Below are 26,162 nucleotides of genomic sequence, written 5' to 3' on the forward strand. Positions count from 1 at the left end.
CTGTCTGATGCTGGAAGACTAAGGGGTGACGTGAAACACTCTGCAGATATGGTGTTCAGTAGCTGATGTTTTAATTTGCAAGGGGAGACTATAACTAAATGCCTAAGGTCTCCAGAAAAAGCATTCTTAACTTCAGAATGGTGAGGAAGGTACTCTCTATCATTTAGAGTATTTGAGTTGAATAATATGCATTTCAGGGGAAGCTAGATAAACATGAGACAGAAGAAAATAAGTAAGTTGCATTGCTAGAGATAAATGAGAGGATATGGACCATAAATAGCAGCATTACTTTGTTGGGCAAGTCTGTTTCAACGTAATACCTTCGAATGATTTAAGTGTAGGATGTGAACTTTTTTTAACCATTTTTCAAAGCTTTTGAGGAAATCTCTCCCAAAAACCTATCAATGCTGGGGATTAACTAAAATTACTATAAATGACATTGATGAATTTTCCTTGAATTAAGTGGATCCAGGGATATCAAGCAATATCATATAGAGCTGTCTGTCAGTGCAGTCCTAAGTCATGCTGCAATGGTAGAGGTGCCATCCTCAAACAGCAGTAAAATTAAACCTGTTCTCCTGATCAAATTAGCCCCTCAATCAACATGAGATTAAAAATTCACTGTTTATTTCCTTAAAAATCATACAATATGAATGTTCATAATTATAATATTTACAACAGTTGCAAGATTCAAGTATGTCAATGCATATGGGTTGATAATGTATGTTTGTACGGGGGGGATGAGACCACAAATATTTACTTTTGAAGGTTGACTCTAGCTATTATGTTAACTAAAATATCAATCACTTGAGAGTGAGTCACTATAAATTAATCGGATGTTTTACAACGCAAAAGACACTTTCTAAACTCAAGGGCAATTACTGCTCATGTTCAACTATGAACTTGTTTATCAAATAGCCAGGTGTAGCTTTTTTTTTTCAAAAAATGCAAAATATTGTGGATACTGGAAATACAAAATAAAAGCACAAGTGCAGGAAAAGATGCGCAGAATTTCATTTCTGAAAAAGTGTCTCATTGGATTCAAAACATTGTTTTTCTGTCACTGCCAGTGCTGCCAGATCTACTGATTTCTTTCTTTTTGTTTAAGGCTTTTTCAAAACTAGGTTGATATGTGACCAGAGACCATGAGTGTTATGATGTTGGAATAAAGGCAGGAAGTAGCTAAGCTGTAAAAACTGTTTCCAAACTGTCATCAACAATGTTAATCAGCTTATTTTTCATTCTGCTAATATCCCATGATTAGTTGCCTGAAATCTTGCTCCATTAGGTTCCACATCTTGTTCAGTGTCTTGGTCTGAGTGTCATGATGTGGAGGTGCTAGTCTGGGTCAGAGGTGGACAAGGTCAGAAGTAACACGACGCCACTCCACCTGACAAAGGGGCTCAAACGCTTGAGATTTCAAATGAACCTGGTGTCATGTAATTTCTGATTTTGATCAAATGTGACAGAGTTAAGGCTAATCTTAAACCCTATCGCGGGTCAGAAAGCACACAAAACCCCAAAATGTATTAATTTATGTCTAGTCTCACACTCGACTTGCTTCACCATTACAGACCCATAGCCTCAGGACCAGAGCTCCTGCTCCAGTTCTTCTCTCCCCACTCCTCCTTCTCCACTCCTCCTCCTTTCTGCTCTCTTCCCCCCCCAAAAAAAATATAATTGAAGCGCTCAAAGCTTTTCTATTGGGCAGTATTCAAATTTTGAAACCACATTGTTGAAAAAGAGCCTTCGATATGACAAAATGTCACTTCACAAGATCAGTAATTAACAGATTTTGACAGTCACATTGCGAGATATAATTGATAAATGTGGTCGGGTTTAAGGAGCCTTTTAAAGTATGAATTCAAGGCAGTGTGTTTTCGGGAGAGAATTACCTCCCTATAGGATCTAGACAGCTGATAACCAGGATTGCCAGTAATTGCTAAACAAACTGGGAAAGTAAAAAAAAATGCCAACATTCAGGGATTGCAGATACTTCTGAGGTTGTAGAGATGGGGCAAAAGCAAGGCCATGGAGGAATTTGAAAATAAGGGTGAAGAACAGAGCAACTTGTTGATATTGAAAATTTGACGGATGCAAAATTATTGTGGCTTCAGGGATGTCACCGTGATGCTTAGAATAGCAAACTGGATTTTTTCAATTTATTGCGAATGTGCTAAGAGAACTTTATCTGTCAGGTAGAATCCAATGAGCACGGTGAGGCGTCAGGCCAAGGTCCCCATCAGCAAGTGTTGCTGACGTTGATTTGATCCTTGGTGTGTTCACATGAGGAATATACACCAGGGTAATCTTGTGATGTGGGTATGCAAAGTCTCTCTGTCCTCACACCCAACCTCTGTCACTGTTAGAGATTGTTCTATTTCTGCAGGAAATCCTGTCAACCACACAATGCCACTGGGGGCTCTGGGGAGACACCTTCATCAAGTCCAAAGGACAGTGCAAATTCAGCCTCTCCACCACAGGTATGACACAGCATATGCTATGGACCGTACCTGTTTTTATATGTACTGTACTTTTGCGTCTTTTAAGGACAAGCCTTGTGACACACCAGGCTGGAGTGACTATTGTAGCAGCCCCACCTGGTGGATGTTCAAGTGATTACAGACAGAAATTCATGAATAGTCAGTAAATTAGATTTATTTAAACTTGTCTTCAACTGGAAGTCTCATTGTGATCCAGTGAATTCACAGTTCTGTATCACTGAAATGAATCCTTAGATTATGCCCAAGCCTTAGATTGCAGCTCAAACCAGAAACCTGCCAACTTTAACAAGGTGCACCGGCTGAGGAATCGATCAAGTGGTTGTTACTATGCTGAGCTCTCAACACTGGAGCCAGTCAAAAAGCCAATCAAAAGATTAAGCAAAAATTGCCCTGAACACACACAACCAGTGCTATTTTGCTTTGAATTTTCCCTCTCCTTGCTCTAATAAGGCAACGTGTGTATGCACCCCAATGTGTTTCCAGTAACTTGTTGATAAAGTTTCAAACATCATCTTATAATTTCCTTGCTTTAAAGCTCCCATTTTAGTCCACAGTCCAAACCACAAAATGTGGCCTTTACACTGGAAACATGCAGGGTTTAATTGCTCTTGAGAACAATGGTGGTTAGTTGTTTAAGGTTGATTGCCTGGAGCTTCACTCAATTAACCATTCTGTAGGAGTACATTTAGGCAGAGTATGTTCAGAAACTCTACCATGTGGCAGTTCTGGTTCTGACCTTACCCTTGTCAACACTCTAGCATTGGCCAATTTTCATTCTGTTGTCAAGGCACTAGAGCCAGTCAGAGCATCTTTTTTAGCTCACAGATGAGATTTCTCACTCCAAATAGGCAGAAATAGACCAAGGTCTGAGAGAAAGTGAGGGCTGGAGATCAGAGCTTAAAAATGTGTTGCTGGAAAAACGCAGCAGGTCAGGCAGCATCAAAGGAACAGGAGAATCAACGTTTCAGGCATGAGCCCTTCTTCAGGAATGAGGAGGATGCGCCAAGCAGGCTAAGATAAAAGGTAGGGAGGAGGGACTTGGGGGAGGGGCATTGGGGATACGATAGGTGGAAGGAGGTTAAGGTGAGGGTGATAGGCCGGAGAGGGGCCTCTTATCCGCCCTCGATCGCTTCATAGCCAACTGCCGCCGCGACATTGACCACCTCAACCTGTCCACCCCTCTCACCCACTCCAACCTCTCACCCTCACCGAACTCATTTCTGCATATCTCGATACGGTCCTGTCCCCCTTAGTCCAAGACCTCCCCACCTATGTTCGGGACACCACCCATGCCCTCCAACTCCTCCATGATTTTCGCTTCCCCGGCCCCCAACGCCTTATCTTCACCATGGACATCTTATACACTTCCATCCCCCATTACGAAGGCCTCAAAGCCCCCCGCTTCTTCCTTTCCCACTGAACCAACCAGTACCCTTCCACTGACACCCTCCTTCGACTGACTGAACTGGTCCTCACTCTGAACAACGTCTCTTTCCAATCCTCCGACTTCCTCCAGACCAAAGAGGTAGCCATGGGCACACCTCCTCCCCCCTCCCACTCCCCTCCAAGGCCCCAAGGGATCCTTCCATATCCGTCAGAAATTCACCTGCACCTCCACACACATCATTTACTGCATCCGCTGCACCCAATGTGGCCTCCTCTACATTGGGGAGACAGGCCGCCTACTTGCGGAACGTTTCAGAGAACACCTCTGGGACACCTGCACCAACCAACCCAACCGCCTCGTGGCTGAACATTTTAACTCTCCCTCCCATTCTGCCAAGGTCATGCAGGTCCTTGGCCGCCTCCATCGCCAGACCATGGCAACGCGACGCCTGGAGGAAGAGCGCCTCATCTGCCGCCTAGGAACCCTCCAACCACAAGGGATGAATGCAGATTTCTCCAGCTTTCTCATTTCCCCTCCCCCCACCTTTTCTCAGTCCCAACCCTCAGACTCAGCACTGCCTTCTTGACCTGCAATCTTCTTCCCAACCTCTCCGTCCCCACCACCTCTCCGGCCTATCACCGTCACCATAACCTCCTTCCACCTATCGCATTCCCAATGCCCCTCCCCCAAGTCCCTCCTCCCTACCTTTTATCTTCGCCTGCTTGGCACACCCTCCTCATTCCTGAAGAAGGGCTTATGCCTGAAACGTCGATTCTCCTGCTCCTTTGATGCTGCCTAACCTGCTGTGCTTTAAGCCAAGGTTTGAGAGACCCAATATGTATCAATTTAACTTCCATATCTTTTAACAGTGAACCTGCAAGTACAACCTCTTGTCATGTTTGTGGATTACTGCTTCAGGGCAGAAAGCCAGCCTAGATGATATCTGCTGATCATCATCATCATCATGCAGCAGATTCATAAGAACAAAGGACTACATGGCTCCTCAAAATTATGCTACTGTTCATTAAAGTCTTGCATGATCTTTCAGTGTGTGTTAATTTAACTTTCCCAACTAATTCCCGCAATTCCCTGATTGTCCAAAAAGCTGTCAATTTCAGCAATTGAATATCTGCAGCAAACTATGACAGAACATTCCAAAGATTTCTCCTCATCTCAGTTTCTAAACTCATGACCTAGGGGAGCAGTTTCTCAAGATCGACCCTGTTATGTCCTATACAAATTTTATATTTGCTTTAGGTATAGGTATACTATATATACTCAACTCAGTCTATTCGAAGGATATAATCTAATGAAACCTCTAATTGTGCATCCTCTAAGCTATAGCCATCCAGAGTTAAACGGACCAAAACTCTGTACTGAACTCCAGTTGTGGTCTCATCAGTGCAGTAAAACTTCCTTAGTCTTGTATTCCAGCCCCCTTTCATAAAGGCTGAAATACCAAAAACAGCAAATACTGGAGATCACAGCAGGTCAGAGAGCATCCATAGAGAGAGAGAGAGCAAGCTCATGTTTTGCATCTAGATGACTTTTCATTAGAGCTAAAATATCCTTTACTTTCCTAATTACTTGTTGACTTGTGTACAATGTCCTCCTGCTCCATGGACTTATAAATAACATTTACTGCCTCTGAACTTTTTGAAAAAAAAAGTTCTGCTTTTCTATTCTCCCTAACAAACTGGATAATTTCACATTTCCCTATATTGTTCACCATATACTTCTTGGCCATATGCTTAACCAGTTTATGTCCCTTCAGGGATGTAATTGTGCAGGGGTAGTGTCTCTATCTCTGGACCTCTGTTTGAGTCCCACCTGCTCCAGAGGTATTACAAGTAAGTGGTAGCCCAGTGATATAATTCAATTCCACAGCATTATTACTAACTTTTCATTCCAGGTTTATTTCATGGTGAAAAATGTCAAGCTACTGAACCATGGTAAAATTGCACCTGATTCTTGTATTTAATCTCGCTTTGTGTTGAAGAGTTTGATTTCTGTTCTCGTGTTATTTACTCACTACACCAGGTTAAATCTGTTCTATCTGTTAGGGTTGTGCTTACTCTGAGGTAACTTCACATGTCTCCTTTCCTAGAAACGCTCACTACCCAACGATTTCATTGATCCTCTGGCCAATAAGAAGCCAAGAATATCTCTGTTGACCAGCCGGGTTCCACCAACTTTAAATGGCAGGTTAAATCCATCCAATGGGAAAGAAACAGGAGCTCCTTCAGTGCAAACCGCTGCAGCCGATTCAATTAGCTCCACCTCTACCTTGCCAATGCTTGTGGAGAATCAGAGACCGAACAATCTTTCATCAGAAGTCAGCAACGATTCGAGTCACAACGGCCGGGACTCAGAAAGCCAGGAGACCCCAGAGCGAGCAGTTTGCCCACGGCCCCCTCATTTTCCTCGTCCCAGTGCACCTTTACTCCACGTCAAGTCAAAGAAAAAATCTAAAAAGCACAAAGACAAGGAGCGAGTGAAGGACAAAGGAGGCAGCGAGAAAGGGTGCGGAGAGCTTGTAAGAGACAGTGAGTTTCTTCAGAGTTGCAAGGAGCAGAAGAAAACTGTTCCACCAAAGGCTGCAGGTGAATGTTCACAACATCAATAGAACTTTATTGTGCAAATGGGAGACTGTTTGGTCCAGTGTACCTTTGCTATCAGATAAGAAGCATCCAACCTAGTTATACTTTGCTTCTTGCTCCAAAGCTTTGCAGGTTATGGCACTTCAAGTGCATATCCAAGTATTTTTAATTAAATATGAATATTTCTGCCTCTAGCACCTTTTCATGTTCAAAGTTCTAGATCCTCATTATCCTCTGGGTAAAAAGATTTCCCTTCAAGCCCATTTTTTCCTTTTCCCTTAAATCTGTACTGTTTAATTTTAGATTCTTTAACCAAGAAATTAGGGTCTTTCTATCCACTTCATCTAGATCCTTTAACCTTTAATTAGGTTGGATTAGGTCTCCCTTCAGTCTCTTCCGTTCCAAAGTAAGTAGCCCTCCCTATCCAATATTTTCTCATGACTAGATTTCTCTGTACCCTCCCTAATGCAGTCACTTTTGTTTTAGTGTGGCAACATTGACTACACGTTTTGCTCATTTCCAGCATAACATAGGCATTAGGAACAGGAATATAGACCATTTGCCCCCTTGAATGTGCTCTACCATTCAAAAGAGCATGGCTGATCTGTTGGTGTTTGGAATTTCCCATGACCATTTACCTCCAATAATTGATACCCCTACGTTTCAATAATCAGTTCACTTCCACTTTAAAAATGTTTAATGATCCCATTTCCATCATTTTCTGAAGCAAAGAGTTACAAATTAGCACAACTCTGAGAAACAAAATTATCCTCATCGCTGTCCTAAAAGCATGGCACCTATGTTTTAAACAGTGCCCCTAGTTCTGAGACAAACCTCAAGATCTATTTTCTAAAATTAGTACCTACTCATCCTCTATCTCTTCTCAATTGCCATTACAGCTGACTTTGCCTTTGCTGTGGGGTACTTTCCCATCTGTTCCGATTGGTGTACCCCTCTCCTTACAGCATAAAACATCACTTTTCTTTCACTTCCAAGAAAGAGTCATACTGGATTCAAAATCGACAATTTTTTTGATCTTTCAATGGATGCTGCCAAACCTGAGTTTTTCCAGCAGTTTCTGTTTTCACTCCAGATCATCAGCATCTGCCGTTTTTCTTTTGCCTTAATTACTTACTGTATGTACCTGCCTATTAGCTTTCTGTGACTCATGAACCAGAGCACTTAAGTCCCTCTGCAGTTTGGAGTTTTGCAGTCAGTCTCCTTTTAATTGCAACATTGCCTTTTTGTGCTTCCAGCCAAAACAATCAATTTCACGTTTTCCCACATTATATTCCATCTGCTAGATTTTTGCCCACTCAGTCAACTTATCTACAACCACTTGCAACTTCCTTCTGCCTCCTTCACTACATACTTTCCTACCTATCCTGGCGTTGTCTGCAAATTAGCTCCCTTCATTGAAATCATTGATATAATTTTTAAAAGTTAAAGTCTGAGTAAAGATCCCTGCAGGACTCTACTTGTCACGTCCTGCCAATCAGTGAGAGACGTATGCATACGGTTTTGTGCCAGCCAGCTAATCTGCTGTCCACTGTCTACACCATGTGCTTTCACCTCTACACCATGTGCTTCTATTTTTGCACAGTAATCTTTTATGCAACATCTTGAGATGTCTTCTGCAGCACAAGGTGTCTGCAGGCCCTTCTCTTCACAGCACAAGTCATTCCTTCAGTAGATTGGTTAAACATATTTTCCTTTTCACAAACCATGTAGACTCAGCCTTGATTATGTTGAGGTTTTTCTAAATGTCCATGTATAACCTCATTGTGATTGATTCCAACATCACCGCACCATAGACATCAAGCTAGCTGTCCTGCAGTTTCCTGTTTTCCGCCTGCCTCCCTTGAATAGAATGGTTATATTTGCTACATTCCATTCTGACAGAACCTTTGTAGAGTTTAATAAATTTTGAAAATTATCACCTAACACATCTATTATTCCATTAGCAATTTCTTTTAAAGCTCTAGGATGAAGTCTACCAGCAGCTGAGAACTTGTCAACCCACAGCTCCATCAGCTTACTCAGCACTGTTTCCCTGGTGATTGTAATTTCACCAAGCTCCCCTCTCCCTTCCATCTGCTGATTTTTAGCTATTACAAGAATGATTTTTGTGTCTGCTATAGCGAAGACAGAACCAAAATATATGTTAATCTCATTAATCATTTCCTGACTATCTGGTATTAACCCCCAATACTTAATCTCACTTATTTTCTTTGAGTATTTCATAGTCCTCCACCTGACATCTATATCTGCATCCTCCTTTTCTGTTGTGAATATTGATGTAAAGTATTCATTGAGCACTGTGCCCAAGGTCTTCTGAGTATACACATAGATTACTTCTTTGCTTCCTAATGGGTCCTGCTCATTTGCTAATTACTCTCTTGCTTTTTATATACTTAAAATTACCCTTTGGGTTATCCTTTATTCTGCCTACCATTGCTTTTTCATACACTTTTTACTTTCCCAATTTCATTTTTATGGCCCTTTTTGTGCTTTTTATGCTGTCGGGACTCTGCCTTATTGAACCCTCTGTATCTGCCATAGCTTTTTTTTTTAAATACTAACCTCTATCTCCCTTGACATCCAGAGTTCTCTGGTCTTAGTTTCACCTTCTTGCTATTCCCTCTTTGAATGTTCTGTCACAGTTTTATCGAAAGGTAGCTGCTGTCAGTCCACTTGGGGAAAATAGCCTTGTCTGACCAATATCAGCATTTCTCTATTTTAGAACTTTTATTGCAAGCTTATCCTTTTCCATAACCATGCTAAAACTAACTGAATTATGGTCACCATCCCCAAAATGCTCCCTACCTGATGCACCTTTCACCTGTTCAGGTCATTTCTGATTATTAGTTCCAGAACTGCCTCCCATGTTAGGTTTTCTATATACTGGCTAAAAACATTCTCACATATGCAATTTCAAAATTTTGTTCCTTCTCTGCCTTGCACACTAAAACTAACTTGATTCCTGGAAGAATTGAACAAAGGAGTAGGAATGTTATACCTCAGATATACAGGGTAGCTGTAAGACTATTCCTGAAGTACTGTGTATAGTACTGGTCATCGTATCTAAGGAAGGATGTCAGTGCATTGGAAGCATTCAGAGAAGCAATACCTGGAATGGCCAGGTTGCCTTATGAGGAAAGGCTACAGGCTAGGCGTGTGTCCTTTGCAATTTAGGAAAAAGTGAGGACTGCAGATGCTGGAGATCACAGTCAAATAGTGTGGTTCTGGAAAAGCACAGTAGATCAGGCAGCATCTGAGGGACAGGGGACTTGACGTTTTGGGCATAAGCCCTTCATCAGGAATGTTGGGGGTTGGAAGGGGGCTGAGCGATAAATAGCAGGGAATGGGGCTGGGGGAAAGTTGCTGGGAAGGTTATTGGTAGATGCAGGTTACTGGTGATGGGTAGCAGAGGGTGGAGCAGATAGGTGGGAAGGAAGAAGTGGAACAGTTGAAGAGGGTGGTGTGGAGTTGGAGTTGGATCTGGGGTGAGGAGAGATGAGGAAACTGGTGAAACTGATGTTGAAGCTGTGTGGTTGGAGGGTCCCAAGACTGAAGATGAGATATTCTTCTTCCAGGTGTTGGGTGGTTAGGATTTGACAGTGGAGGAGGCCCAGGACTCTCATGTCCTTGGCAGAGTGGGAGGGGGAGTTGAAGTGGTCAGCCACAGGATGGTTTAGTTGTTTGATGCATGTGTCCCAGAGATGTTCTGTAAAACATTTTGCGAGTTGGTGTCCTGTCTCCCCTTTGAAGAGGAGACCACATTAAGAGCAACAGACAGAGTAGATGAGTTTAGAAGAGTTAGAGGTGACTTAATTGCAACATGCAAGATGCCGAGAGGACTTGATCAGGTGGATGTCAAAATGCTCTTTGCTATTGTTGGAGAATGTAGAACCAAAGTCAAATGGCTGCCCATTTAAAACAGAGATAAGAAAACCATTTTCTCTGAGAGTCTTTCGAGTTCCCTTCCTCAAAAGGCAGTGGAAACAGAATCTTTAAATATTGTTAAGGCAGAGATAGATTCTTAATTACCAAGGAGATGAAAGATTATCAGGATATTTAAGAATGTAGAATTGAGATTACAATGAGATCAACAATGATTTTATTGAATGGCAGAGCAGGGTCAAAGAGCTGATTGGAATATTCACAGCTCAGTTAATATTTGGCCAGATTACATCCCCGACAACTACTCTATTACTGCCCCACTTCTTTGTAGCTTGATTACATATTTGATCACCAATCACTCCTTGACCATTTGCTGGCATATAATATGCACACAATAGGGTGCTTGCCCCTTTTGTGTTTTTTTTTTCCAATAATCTGCCCTTATTTGATTATCTTTCCAAGATATCATCCATAGTCACTGCTATAATTGATTTCTGAATCAATGTTATGAACCCCTCCATCCCACTGTATCGTCTGATTAACCTCTCTGGTATTCTTTATGTTCTGTCCAATCATCTGACCTGCCACTAACTTCTGCATAATTTGTATTCATTTTCCTTAGGTTTTATGCCTTCCTTAACTACTTTAGTTAACCACAGATGTTAGCTGCTCCCCCTAGAATTTTTCCTTATAGCAGGAATATCTTTATTCGCAGCCTTTTGAAATGTTCCCTTAAATGTTTTCCACAGTTAATCTCTAAGCTTTTTATCTGAGGTTTGGCTAATAGTCAAGTATCCAGTATGTTACTGAATAGTCTTACTTAGTTGTCAGTCCACCATCTGAGATCTGTGGTACTGCACTCCAAGGTGTCTCTGATCCTATACAGTTCTGCATGTCCTGCCATTTATTGTGTATTCTTTTATCTTGTTAACCTTCCTCAAATGCATTATTTCTCATTTATCCAGTTTAATCTCCATTTGCCACTTTCCCACTCCTCCCTGCACAGTCCTTTGATATATTTCTGTACAGTTTCTTAGCACAACCATTTTTATATTATCTGCAAATTTGAGTTGTATCTCCTATATTCAAATCCAAGTCATCAATATACACCGGAAAAGCAAAGGATTAAGTACTGAGTCCCGCAAAATGTCACTGCACACACTATTCCAGTCGCAAAAGCGCCTGTTGACCAGTCCCCTCAGCTTCCTGCCTCTGGGCCAATTTTGGATCCAACTTCTCATTTTGACTGCCTTGGAATCTGTAGACTTTTACTCTTTTGACCAATCCATCATGAAGGACTTTATCAAAAGCCTTGTTGAAATCCATATAGATTGCATCAAATACATTATCCTATCAACTGTCCTTACTACCATCTCTAAAAAGTCCACCATTAGTCAGACACTATGTCTCTTAGCACATCCTTTTGCTTAATCTGTCTCTGTCTAAAGAAAGGATGTATCACATTGCATAGAATTGTTTTGCAATATTATTCACATTACTGAGGTTAAACTAACTGGGCTCATCATTCAGTTCATCCCCTTCTGTTTTAAAACAATGGGCTAGTGTTAGCTATTGTCCAGTCCTCCATCAACACACACCTGAAGACAATTGGGAAAATAGTTAGCAATTCAGAGTCGAGAAAGAATTTCATCTGATCTTTTATATGTTAAATCCCCTAATGTTTTCACGATATTAAATTAATTTCATCCAGTACTTCAAACCATCCCTCAGTTTTCTTTTAGCTCCTTTTATATCTAAAAACTGTAGAATCAGGAATACTCAGCTGCCATTCTTTCCCTTCTTTCAGTTATCTAGAAGTAACAGCGATAATATCATCCGCCCACATGTTAATCTGTGCTCTCAGCACATTGTGTCAGTGTGAGGTGAATTAAACCAATCTCGTGTGAGTCCCTCACACCCAATCTCTGAGGCATGGATCCTCTACACCGACTCTCCTTGGGCATAGGTCTACACTTATAACATAGAACAATACAGCGCAGAACAGGCCCTTCGGCCCTTGATATTGCGCCAACCTGTTAACCAATCTAACCCCATCACTCTAGACTATACCATCATCATCCATATGCTTACCCAAGGACTGTTTAAATGCACCTAATGTGGCTGAGTTAACTGCATCGGCAGGCAGGACATACCAAGCCCATACCATTCTGAGTGAAGAGCCCGCCTCTAACATCTGTCTTAAATCTATCACTCTTCAATTTGCATCTATGCCCCCTCGTACGAGCAGATGTCAACATCCTAGGAAAAAGACTCTTACTGTCCACCCTATCTAGTCCTCTGATCATCATGTATGTCTCTATTAAATTGCCTCTTAGCCTTCTTCTCTCCAATGAGAACAGACCCAAGTCCTTCAGCCTTTCCTCATAAGACCTTCACTTCAGACCAAGCAACATCCTGGTAAATCTCCTCTGCACCTTTTCCAATGCTTCCACGTTCTTCCTGTAATGGAGCGACCAGAACTGCGCATAATACTCCAAGTGAGGCCGCACTAGCATTTTGTACAGTTGCAGCATGATACCACCGCTCTGGAACTCAGTCCCTCTACCAATAAAACCTAACACACAATATACCACCTTAACAGCACTGTCAACTTGGGTGGCAACTTTCAGGGATCTATGTATGTGGACACCAACATCCCTCTGCACATCCACGCTACCAAGAATCTTTCCATTGACCCAGTACTCTGCCTTCCTGTTATCCTTCCCAAAGTGAACCACCTCACATTTATCTGTATTGAACTCCATTTGCCGACTTTCAGCCCAGTTCATCCAAGTCTCCCTGCAACATTTTTCTACGCTGTCCATCACTCCACCGACTTTAGTATCATCTGCAAACTTACTAAGCCATCCACTTATGCCTGTGTCCAAGTTGTTTATAAAAATGACAATCAGCAGTGGTCCCAAAACAGATCCTTGTGGCACACCACTAGTAACCGGACTCCAAGCTGAATATTTTCCATCAACCACCATTCGCCGCCGCCTTACAGAAAGCCAGTTTCTAATCCAATCTGCTAAGTCACCTTCAATCCCATGCCCCCGCATTTTCTCCAGTAGCCTACTATGTGGAACCTTATCAAAGGCTTTACTGAAGTCCATGTATACCACGTCAACTGCCCTACTCTCATCTACATGCTTGGTCACCTTCTGACTATTTCCAATCAAATTATTGCTTGCTAGATAATTATAAATGCTATCTCTTTTAATCTTTTCCAAAACTTTTCCTCCAACAGACATAAGACTCACTGGTTTATAATTGCCTGGGTCATCTCTACTGCCCTTCTTGAACATGGGCACAACTTTTGCAAATTCCAGTCCTCTCGTACTAAACCTGTAGCCAATGACAACTCAAAGATAAACATCAAAGGCTCGGTCACCTCTTTCCTTGCTTCCCAGAGAATTCTCGGAAAAATCCCATCTGGCCCAGGAGACTTATCTACTTTCACACCTTCTAGAATTGATAATACCCTTTCCTCTACAATATTCTCCTTTTCCTAAGTGAAAGTAGATGAGAAATATTCGTTTAGAACCCCTCTGATCTCCACAGAGTTCCACACACAACTTCCCACTTCTGTCATTGGCAGGCCCTATTCTGACCCTCGTCATCCTTTCATTCCTCACATATTTGTAGAAAGCTGTAGGGTTCTCCTTTATTCTACCAGTTAAAGACTGCTCATGTCCACTCCTTGCTCTTCTTAATTCTTTAAATCCTACAGCTACTCTGTAACTCTCCATCGCCTTATTGGAAGCTTCATGCCTCAACGTCGCATAAGCCTCCCTCTTGCACTTAACAAGCAATACAATTTCTTTAGCAAACCAATATTCCCTTACCTTATCACTTCCTCCTTGCCTGACAGGGACATACCTATCAAAGACATGCAATATCTGTTCCTTAAACCAGCTCCACATTTCGATTGTCCCCATCCCCTGCATTTTGCTGCCCCATTTTTTGCCTCCTAAGCCTTGCCTAATCATATTATAATTGAACTTCCCCCCCCCATCTATAACTCCTGCCCTGTGGTATGTACCTATCCCATTCTATCGCTAAACTAAATTTAACCGATTATGGTCACTCTCTCCAAAGTGCTCACTTATAACTAAATCAAACAGCTGGCCTGTTTTGTTACCAAGTACCAGATTCAGTGTGGTCTCCCCTCTTGTCGGCCCTTCGACATACTGTGTCAGGAAACCCTCCTGTACACATTGGACAAAAACTGATCCATCTGACATACTAGAGTTATAGTGTTTCCAGTCAATGTTGGGGAAGTTAAAGTCCCCCATAATGACCACCCTGTTGCTTTCATTCCTGCCCAGAATGGATTTCCAGATCCGATCCTCCACCTCCCTGGAACTTTGCGGAGGCCTATTAAAAAAATCTCCCAGCAGTGTGACCTCTCCCCTCTTGTTTATAATCTCAGCCCATACCACCTCAGTAGACAAATTCAGCCACCGTTAAACCCACCTTGATAACAAAGCCATACCTTCTCCTCTTTTACCACCTTCCCTGATCTTAATGAAAGATCTAAACCCTGGAGCCTGCAACATCCATTTCCTGACCCTGCTCTATCCGTGTCTCAGTAATGGCCACAACATCGAAGTCCCAGGTACCTATCCATGCTGCAAACTCGCCCACCTTATTTTGGATACTCCTGTTGTTGAAGTAGACAAACCAGCTTGCTGTCTGCCAGCACACTCCTGTGAGTGTGAAATCCTGTCCATGTCCTCCCTACTTTCATCCACCTGTGTACTGGGACTACAACACAGGTTCCCACGCACCTGAATAGCACTAGCAAATGTCCCACCCAGGATATTAGTACCCCTCTGGTTCAAGTGAAGACCTTCCTGTTGGTAGAGGTCCCACCTTCCATAGAATACATCTCAATTATCCAAGAACCTGAAACCCTCCTCCTGCAGCTACATGTTCAGCTGATATCTCTCCCTATTCTTTCCCTCGCTATCATGTGGCATGGGTAACAATCCAGAGATGATAACTCTGTGGTGGAAGCTAGGCTCTCAGCTTCCACCCTAGCTCCCTGAAATCCTGCCTTACATCCCTATCCCTCTTTCTACCTATGTCGTTGGTACCTATGTGGACCATGACTTGAGGCTGGTCACCCTTTCCCTTCAGAACCCCAAAGACACAATCCATGAAATCACAGACCCTGGCACATGGGAGGCAACACACCAACCCGTGAGTCTCTTTCATTCCCAACAACCTTCTATCTGACCCTCTAACTATTGAGTTCCCAATGACCAACACTTTCTTCCTTTGCCCTCTTTCCCTTCTGTGCAACAGGGACAGGCTCTGTGCCAGAAACCTGCACCCCATTGTATGCCCCTGATAAGTCGTGTCTCTTCCCCTCTTTCCCCCCCCCCACCCAATCAGTATCCAGTTTTTCAAGGGAAAACACAGGGGATCCCTGCACTGGCTTTTTTTCTCCCTTCTAACAGTTACCCAGCTTTCTTCATGCCTAGGAGTAACTACTTCCCTGTAACTCTAATCTATCACAGACTCTGCCTCCCGAATGATCCGAAATTCATCCAGCTCCTGCTCCACTTCCCTAATGCTGTCTTGGAGGAGCGAGAGTTAGGTGCATTTCCTGCAGATGTACTTTGATGGGACACTAATGGCGGCCCTCACCTCCAACATCATTCAGGAGGAACGTTCCTCTCCCTGCATTGCCATCCCTGCTAGTCCCCTTATCAGAATCTTAAAAAAAAGCTTACCTGATGTGTCCCTAGTGTTTAAGGTTATAGGAGGTGGATGGGTGGGAGGCCGTACAAGGGTAGGGTCTTGGGTTTAGAAAATGCTGACTTATATAGCTGAGGGGGAAAAAAGGTCCCTCCTTTCCCAGAACCCTGTGCTCGCTGAGGTGCTGCTGCCGCTGATGATCGAGGTAAGCTTTTAAAGTTTTAAGTCAGTGACTGACCTTTGCCGACAGTCCCCTGGTCCAAGCTTCTGCTCTTCCTGCAGTTGGCAACTGAAAAAGAAAACACACAGTTCCTGATTCCTGTTGTCCAATCCCTCCTGTTATTTCTGTCTCCTCATCCATGGTGTCTGCTGCATATTATCAGAATTGCTGCTTTATTTTAGATATGCAACATTTCCTCGGTAGCTGTAATATTGGGATCTATGGTGGAATCCAGAGTGTACGTTGGCTCCACAAACTTTCCTGCAGTTTTGTGATGAAGCCACCAGAGGTCCCTGTTTCCATTTTCCTTAGACATTTGTGTTGGCATATTGTCTACCCCCCCCCCCACCAGTAAATTGGATGTAACTGTGTGGTATGGAGAGGTCAGGATTCACTGACACGTGCTTACTGCCATGTGCAGCTTCCTCCACTCCAATGTGGGATTCTGTGATGAACACAGACTGCTGCTTGTGTGGCTTTGTCTAATTATCGAGTGAACTGCACTTTACCACTGTGGTTCTAATCATCATCTTCACTCAACTGTGTAAGTATACAAGGACTGATGGCACAGTTTGAAAAACATGCACCAGGAAAGCAATAGGACACCTTCATCCATGATAGTGCTCAACCAATCCTTCAGCTCAGTAACCTCCAAATGCAGTTGAGCTGCTTGGTATTGCCATTAGAATATATCAATCCCGGTCCCTTTAAGAGAGGAGAGAGTTGGGGTCAGGTGTAGTTGGCCCTGGCCCTGGAGAGGAGTGAGGGTGGAACGGAGAACTATGTCCTGGGGCTGAAGAGGCCAAGCCAGCTAATGTTCTGGATTAGTGGTTCTGGAAGAGCACAGCAGTTCAGGCAGCATCCGAGGAGCTGAACTGCTGTGCTCTCCCAGCACCACTAATCCAGAATCTGGTTTCCAGCATCTGCAGTCATTGTTTTTACCAAGCCAGCTAATGGGCAGGAAGTGGATGTGGAAGCTTTGGCTCTGAAAACCATGTTGTAGTAGTCTGCTATGTGATGCTTTGGGTTCCTGTGTTTACTTTGTTTTAAACTTCAGTTTGTTTCCTTGTAGGGTTGAATGGGATGTGCAACAGCTCAAGTGTTCCAACATCAACATCAGATGTGCCTGATTATTTACTGTAAGTACACGCTGTGTAAAGGGTTCTGGGCTCGCCCTTTGTGCTATCTGGTGTATTATTGCTTTCAGTCTTATTCTTCCAAATGCATTCATATCCTGCATCCACTGAGATGTTGGGCATACTCCAGTAAATGCCCATCCTTCATGTCTTGTTTTTCAGTAGTCAATTCTGATCATGTCACCACTGTTCTGTACATGCATTCATGCTTGTATAGGTCAATGTGATAAGGAGCGGTATCTCTGGCTAATAACATTCTCTCTTCCTGTTCCAAGTTACTGTTATCAGCTAACTTAGCTTTAGTGGAATCTGGGAGGTCTGCATCTGGTAACTCAGTTCTTTCTTTGATTGGTCTCTTGACACAAAGAGCAGCTTCTTTCCCCTGCAGAGTGGTGGGCTCTGAGCTGATTGGCTTGATGCTGACTCTTCAAACCCTGCTGGAAGGTGGTGTTTGAAGAGACAGTGGTGGGACACTCGTGTTATTGCTTGCTCCTGTTTGCTCTAGGCTTCCATCTGTGCCTGTCGGAGATGGTCAGCACTTTTGTAGACTTGTCTCCAGTTTGGGTGGTGTTTGGTGAGACATTCCCAGGAGTCAGTGGGATGTTGCATTTCTTAAGGGAGGCTTGAAGAAGCCCTTGGAACATTTCCTCAACCCTCCTTATAACTCCCTGCCAAGTTGAAACTTTCGAGTTCCTGAGTCAGGCATTGGGATTATGAGGCCCACCCATCACAGCTGATGGACAAGAACCCATGCTGGGGATGTTGGCCTGAAAGAGAACACTGATATTGAAAAACCTACCCTGCTGGTGCATTTGCAAGATTTTGAGGAGAATTTGCTGCTGATATTTCTCAAGGGAGTTGAGCTGTCTCCTGTCCACTGTTCATTGTTTTGATGCACATGGAGGAGCAGGTGCACTGTAGAAAATGAGTTTGATGATGGATTTGAGGTCTCTGCTATCAAGTATTCTCTCTCAGATCGCTAAAGTCTGCGCTGGCATTTGGGAGGTTGTGTTGAATTTCATTGATGTCTGCCCTGGATGAAAGTAGACTCCAAATATTTGAAACTTTATTGCTGGAACAGCACAGCAGGTCAGGCAGCATCCAGGGAACAGGAGATTCGACGTTTCGGGCACAGGCCCTTCTTCACGTCGAATCTCCTGTTCCCTGGATGCTGCCTGACCTGCTGTGCTGTTCCAGCAATAAAGTTTCAACTTTGATCTCCAGCATCTGCAGACCTCACTTTCTCCTCCAAATATTTGAGAATTGATCAACGTTGTCCCGTGGTTTGCAATGGCTATTGATTTTGATTTATTATTATCGCATGTACCTCGGTAGAGTGAAAGGTTTGTTTTGCGTGCAGTGCAGGCAGATCATACTAAACAAAGTATATAGGGTAATAGACAAGAGCAAAGAATACATTGTTATAACTGCAGCAAAAGTGCACAAATGGCATGATCAACAGTAAATTTGATGTGGAGGTGCCGGTGTTGGACTGGGGTGGGCAAAGTCAGAAGTCACATGATACCAGGATATAGTACAATGAGTTTTTTAAAATCACAAGGCTTTGGAGTGCTGCTCCTTCGTCAGGTGAAGTGAAAGGAGGTGCATGGGTACAGAATATATAGGTGGAGAAATAATGGAAAGATAATTGCAGGAAATTAAAAGTCTCAACAGATAATAAATAGAGAATAGAGACTGGAATTATCTTACCATTATCTCTCAACCTGTATGTACTGTACCTGTGCACCACCTGACGCAGGAGTCACCCTCCAAAAGCTTGCAATTTTAAATAAATCTGTTGAACTATATCCTTGTACAGTGACTTCTAACATTAAGGTTTGAGAGGTCAGTTTGGAAATCTGATCACTGTAGGGAAGAAGCTATTCTTGAACCTGTCGGTTCAAGCATCATCTGATTACCACAACTATTGACGGCTGACAGAGGTTGGGGTGGACTGGAGGTGATACAGGCTGAACAATTTCCCACTCGTCCTGAAGAAAAGCTCCATTGTAGTAGGGAGCTTCATGGAGATGGAGTGTTGCAACGAGAAAGGTGGGCAAGATAATGGGGGCAATGGCACAATCTTGCTTGATCCCAGTTGATACATGTTTTGGATCTGTGATGGATCTCGTGGTGAGAATTGCAGTTGTACGTTGTCATGCAGCAATGGAGAATGGTGACTAGTTTCTGTATGTGGCTACTTTTGAAAAGGATGCCCCATTGATCTCCAGGTTGACACAGACTATAGCCTTTGTGGGGCTGAAGAAAGTGATGTTCCAAGGTTGCTGCTGGTGGCTCAATATCATGGAAATTGGCTCCTTTCCCTTTCTAGCTGATAATGTGTTGCTGGAAAAGCGCAGCAGGTCAGGCAGCATCCAAGGAGCTGGAGAATCGTCGTCAATTCTCCTGCTCCTTGGATGCTGCCTGACCTGCGCTTTTCCAGCAACACATTATCGGCTCTGATCTACAGCATCTGCAGTCCTCACTTTTTCCTTTCCCTTCCTACTAACTTTGGCCAGTAGGGAGCAATCCGCTCTCTGAATGAAATTGTTTTAACCAACTTTTTGGAGTTTTCTGTATTGTATTTGGATTTCTGGAAAACATTTGACAAGGTGTCCATGTAAAATCTTATTGTGCAAAGTAGAAGCAGATGGTGTGTATAGGAGTGCAGTTAACATTCACGTGAACAGAGGATTGGCCAACTGGCAGAAAACAATGTTCACAAATGGATCAGTTTCTAATTGGCAGGATGTGACCAGTGGAATCTGTGGTGGGGAGCCTTTGCCTTTTACAATTTATTTCGATGGCTTAGATGAAGGAAGCGGGAGCATGATGGCTACATGTATAGATGATACAAGAATAAAGAGGACAGCATGTTGTGGAGAGGAATAGAGTTTACTGGAGTTCAGAAGATTAAGAAGTTATTTGAATTGTAAACGATCCTGATTGGTCTAGAGATGGTGGACATGGAAATGAAGATACCTCTTACAGGTGAGTCTAGAAGGAGAGGGCAGTGTTTCAGAATTAGGGGGCATCCTTTTACAGTGTTATCTTTCTGAAAGTTCTGTGATTTTGGGAGTCTCTGCCTCAGGTGGTGACAGAAGCTGGATCAATGAATGTTATTAAAACTGAGGTAGATTGATTTTATTTTCTAACGGGGAGGGGCGGTGGAAGAAACAGATCATCCATAATCATCTTGAATAGAAGAGCAAGCTTGAGGAATAGATAGCTCCTTGTTTAGATGGCAGTACATTCGGAGCACGGTATTGTCTGAGGCTCAGTACGTTCGGGGCACTGTGTTGTCAGAAGGGGTGGCATCCTGTCAAAGGGTCAGTGCTGAGGGGGTGCCGTGCTGTCGGAGGGTAGGAACCAAGGGAGTGCCACACAGTTGGAGTTTCAATCCTTTGAAACTGAAGTGAAAGTTCACCAGATAGTTAAGATGAGCATCCAAGATCCCACTGTATATCAGAACATAAGCTGATTAATCTCGTCATTGTTGCTGAAATCGCATCGCAAAAAGCATTTTCCATGTCTTTCATTCAGGTATTTGCTGTTGCATTTCTCTGCACTGTTAACTTTTAGAAAGCCCATCATGGTATATACATCTATGTACAGCACTGAAAGATGTGACCATGTTCTGCAGCAGTTCCTCTTCTGTCTCTCTGCACCCACCTAAGTGTTATCTGGTGTGGATTTCTTCCTCAGCAAATACTCAGCAATTGAGTCACAGGAGCAGAGACAAGGTTACAAAACTGATTTCAATGCAGAGTACAGTGAGTACCGGGACCTGCACTCCAGGATCGAGAGCATCACCAGGCGGTTTACACAGCTGGACGCTGAGCTGAAGCAGCTCTCTCCCGGGTCTGCAGACTACAAGGTAAGCATTAATTTACTTCAATTGAGAAAAAGTTAATACACTGCCCCTCCTGCCTTCCTCTCTCCAACATAGGGTCAGTTGATGCCTGAGAGAGGACACCTAACCACAGGTGGATTTTGTGCACGTTATTTGCATGTTTTAGAGAAGCCCCCAACTTCCTGCTTACTCTCACCACATACCACCTCTCCATGTGTGTGCATCAAGTGGTGTTTGAACCCACAGATCGAATCACTTGTTTATTCTGGTTTAACACTCTGTTTGCTCACCGTTTGAGGTACTAGTTACCCAGACTCTCAGCTCTACCTCCTAGTGGTTCAGGTGGAAGTGAGGACTGCAGTTGTTGGAGACCAGAGTGAAGTGTGACGCTGGAAAAGCACAGCAAGTCAGGCAGCATCCGAGGAGCAGCAGAGTCAACGTTTCGGGCACAAGCCATTCATTCCTGATGAAGGGCTTCTGCCCGAAACATCGACACTCCTGCTGCTCGGATGCTGCCTGACCTGCTGTGCTTTTCCAGCACCACACTTTTCGACTCCCTAGTGGTGCATTTAAGTAGTGCTTATGCATTTTGTATTTTGAGAGGGAGTGTAATAAGAAGATTGGTATACAAGGTGAAAATTGCCCTTGTAGCACATGTTTTACATTGAACCAGCAAATCAGATTCCACTTGGTTACGTGAGGCTAAGGAATGTCCTCCTCTTTGGTTCATATTGTGCATCTGTACAGTCAGAATATCTGTTGCTCTTCTCAAATCTTTTACACACGTATCTTGTTTCCCCAGAGTACACATGACCAGATCTTACAGGAGTATCGGAAAATCAAGAAGGTAAGTGTCTAGCAGAAATAGATGTAGAAATTGCTCCAGTTCCTTTTGGGAATGGGGCTCGTATAGAATCATAGAACTCATTCAGCCCATCGAGTCTACACTGACCCTTGAAAGGACTTTCCACCTGGACGCAGCCCCCTACCCTACCCCTGTAACCCTGCATTTACCATGGCTAATCCACTTAACTTACACATCCCTGGTCACGATGGGGCAATTTAGTATTGATAGTCCACCTAACCTGCATGTTTTTTGGAATGTGGGAGGAACTAGTGTACCCAGCAGAAACCTACACAGACCCGGGGAGAACATGCAAACTCCACATAGAATGTCACCCAAGACTGAAATCAAACCAGGGTCCCTGTCGCTGTAAGGTAGCAGTGCTGACCACTGAGGCACCATGCCGCCCCCAAAACAGTTAAGAGTCACAGAGATGTATAGCACAGAAACAGACCCTTCCTTCTATCCAACTCGTCCATGCCAATCAGATGTCCTAAATTTAGAGCAAACAGGGTCACAGTTTTCAGAGGCAGTAGATTTAAAAGATATGAGCAGAAATTACTGCTCTCAAAGGGTAATGACTCTATGAATTCTATGTACCCCAGAGTACAATGGATGCTGAGACATTTGAGTAAATTTAAGGAGATAGTCACATTTTTAAAGGTTAAAGATTACAACTACTGTCGTCTTACTATTAATCTATCCTCTAATACAAAACAAACCCTAACACTGTGCAAAGCAACGCCAAAAAAAAGAGAGAAAAGCAAAAGAAAAACCACAAAACACAGAACAGCTATGCTCGGGGTGTGGGCATGTATTTGTCCAAATGCCTTTTAAATATTATTAATGAACTCGCCTCAATCACTTCCTCTGACAGCTTATTCCGTATGCGTGCCACCCACTGTGTAAAAAAGGTTGCTTTTCTGGTTCCCTTTTATTCTTTCCCCTCTAACCTTAAACTTTATTCTTTCCTCTCTATTCCTCGATTGCCCTATTTCTGGGAAAAAGACTGAGTGCATTCACCCTATCCATGCCTCATGACCATACACCCCTATAAGGATCCCCCTCAGCCTGCTATACTCTGAAGAAAAAAAAAGTCCTAACTTGTCCAACCTCTCCCTATAACTCAGACCATTGAGTCCAGGCAAAATTCCTGTAAATGTCTTCTGCACTCTTTCCAGTTTAATAACATCCTTCCTATAACAAGGTGACCAAAACTGAACACAAGACTCCCAAGTGCAGCCTCACCAACATCCTGTATAACTGCAACATAACTTCCCAACTCCTATACTCAGTGTCCTGACTGATGAAGGCCAGTATGCCTCCTTCACTGCCCTGTTTGTGACACCAATTTCAAAGAACTCTGAACCTGAACTCTAAGATCCCCCATTCCACCACTTTTTTTTTTGTAAATATATTTATTAGCAAATTTTTTTAACTTTACAAACATATAAAATTATTGAAAAAAATACAATCAGTAACAAATATCAGTATAATAAAAAGAAAAAAACACAGATTACAACTACTGTCTCCTTACTATTAATCTATCCTCTAATACAAAACAAACCCTAACACTGTGCAAAGCAACACCAAAAAAAAGAGAGAAAAGCAAAAGAAAAACCACAAAACACAGAACAGCTATGCTCGGCGCAAAGCTCCCAAACAGAGGAACGGGAGCATTGTATATATACCCATATTAACTCAGGAGACCCCCTCCAGGGCCCAGGGCTTGACAAATCTAACCATCCTGGTTAAATGAACGCCCTAGTTAAGACAACTGACAAATCTGTTTCCAAATAACTCAAGTAGGGCTGCCATGTCTTATAAAAATTGTCTGTTGTGTGGTGCACCATGTTTAGAAAAAGAAAGTTCAAGGGAATGTGCTCCATAATTAATTTCTGCCATCCCAGCAAGCCCGGCGGGTTCTCAGACACCCAGTTCATCAGAATATTCTTCCCCGCACAGTGTGCAAGAATATTAAATAGTTTCTTCCCATGCCTGTCTAAAGCTGGTAAATTCGGTAGACCTAAGAGGAGAGATATCGGGTCTACTTTGACTTCAGTCCTCAATACCCTCCCTATCTCTCCCACCACGGCGCTCCAATAAACACGGAGCCTGTCTCACGTCCAGAAGCAACGGGTAAGAGTACCTACACTTATTTTACATTTGGGGCACACTGAAGATGTCCCTTCTTTAAACTTCGCCAGACGTTCTAGGGCCAGATGAGCCCTGTACAGAACTTTTAACTGCGTAGCGCATGTCCTATTACAGATTGAGAACTTTCGAGCATTTTCCCATATGTTCTCCCATGTTTCAGAAGAGATCTCCACTCCTAGCTCTTGCTCCCAGACCTCACATAACCGGTTAATATCCTGCCAGGCCCTGCCACCCAGCAGGCAATAGAGGGCACTAACCGAAAGGGTGCTTGTGGACCGGAGCAACAACCTCTCTGTATCGGGCTTATAGGGCTTAGTGAGGAGCATAGTCTTCTTCTGGAAGAAATCCCTAACCTGAAAAAATGGAAAAGATCTCTGCTGGGCAACTCGTATTTGCACCTCAAAAGACATCATAACCTCCCCCTCAAACAAGTCTCCCAAACTAGAAACTCCTCTTGCTGCCCATAGTTTGAACCCTAAGTCCATCATTCCTGGTCGGAACCCTGGCATGCCAACTACAGGTGTAAGTGGCGAAGTCTTGGATAAACAACCCTCACTCTGACGCATCGCCCTCCATGCTCTGACTGTACTAATGACAATGGGGTTCCGGCAGTGGTCCATAACTGTCCTCATCTTATCCATGAGCAACAGTTTAATAAGAGGACACTTTGTTTGGGAGGCCTCAATATCCAGCCATATTGAGTTTGAATTGTTACCTACCCAATTGCGGACAAAGGACAGCAGGGAACTGAGTTGATGCCTTCTGATGTCTGGAAAATCAACTCCTCCCCTTCCTTGAGGCAACTGCAATTTAGTAAGTTTGTTGAGGGGCCACCTACGATGCCAGACAAAGGAACCAAGCCACCCCATAAGCTTCCGCAGCATTGACCTGGGAAACATTATAGGCATGGGATAAAGCAAACGAGGAAGAACATTCATCTTAATGAGAGATATTCGGCCTAGCCATTAAATTGGAAGAGCCTCCCATCTCTGAGATCTCGCCTAATATTGTTGAGCAAGTGAGCAAAGTTAGTCTGAAATAACAGATCAAACTTGGGGGTAATAAAAATGCCTAGGTACCGGAACCCTGCGCGTGACCACTTAAAAGGGAACTTAGAGCCACCTTCAACCTCTGGCACATCCTTAAGGTTCCCCAAAGGCACTGTCTCCGATTTTGCAAAGTTAATCTTATTTCCTGAAATAGCCCCAAATGAATTGATACATTGTATCAAATGGGGTACAGAGGTCATCGGGTTCGATAAAAACAGATCCCACTTCCGGAGCGGTTATGTGGATGTTCTGACGAATGGCCTCTGCCAGCGGCTCTACCACCAACATAAACAACGATGGTGAGAGGGGACAGCCTTGCCGACTACCCTGACCAATCCTAAAATTCCCAGACTTCACCCCATTGGTGATGACCACGGCCAGAGATTGGCGATATAAAGCCTCCACCCACCTAGCAAAGACCCCACCCATCCCAAACTGTTCTAAGACATAAAAAAGTTACAGCCATTCCACTAGGTCAAGTGCTTTCTCTGCATCTAAGGTAATCACCAACTCCTGAATCGATCGTTACTGACACACTTGGACCACATTCAGTAACGTTCTAATATTATTACAGGATCCACGGCCCCTTATAAAGCCTGTCTGGTCCTCTTTAATAATATGGGGCAACAGCCTTTCCAATCTCAGCGCCAGGATCTTGGACAGAACCTTGAAATCTGAATTTAAAAGAGAGATGGGCCTGTATGAGGCGCAATCCTCAGGAACCTTCCCCTTAAGAATTAAGGAAATAATAGCTTCTGTCAAAGATAGAACATAGAAAAATACAGTGCAGTACAGGCCCT

The 26,162-nt window shown here is 43.3% G+C and overlaps 1 protein-coding gene across 1 annotated transcript in view; it reads left to right on the forward strand.

The window, feature by feature from the left end:
* ell (elongation factor RNA polymerase II) overlaps positions 1–26,162 on the forward strand; it is a 118,698-nt gene that overhangs the window by 85,857 nt on the left and 6,679 nt on the right. The window contains exons 7-11 of the mRNA XM_087975839.1: positions 2,390–2,483; positions 5,999–6,494; positions 17,396–17,462; positions 21,165–21,336; positions 22,115–22,159. Coding sequence (XP_087831965.1) covers positions 2,390–2,483; positions 5,999–6,494; positions 17,396–17,462; positions 21,165–21,336; positions 22,115–22,159 — 874 coding nt within the window. The remainder of the gene's footprint in view (positions 1–2,389; positions 2,484–5,998; positions 6,495–17,395; positions 17,463–21,164; positions 21,337–22,114; positions 22,160–26,162) is intronic.

The sequence above is a fragment of the Chiloscyllium plagiosum genome, unplaced genomic scaffold, assembly GCF_037043375.1.
Source record: "Chiloscyllium plagiosum isolate Xiang-an unplaced genomic scaffold, Cpla_swu_hap1 HiC_scaffold_28, whole genome shotgun sequence".
In the NCBI taxonomy this organism is placed as follows: Eukaryota; Metazoa; Chordata; class Chondrichthyes; order Orectolobiformes; family Hemiscylliidae; genus Chiloscyllium; species Chiloscyllium plagiosum.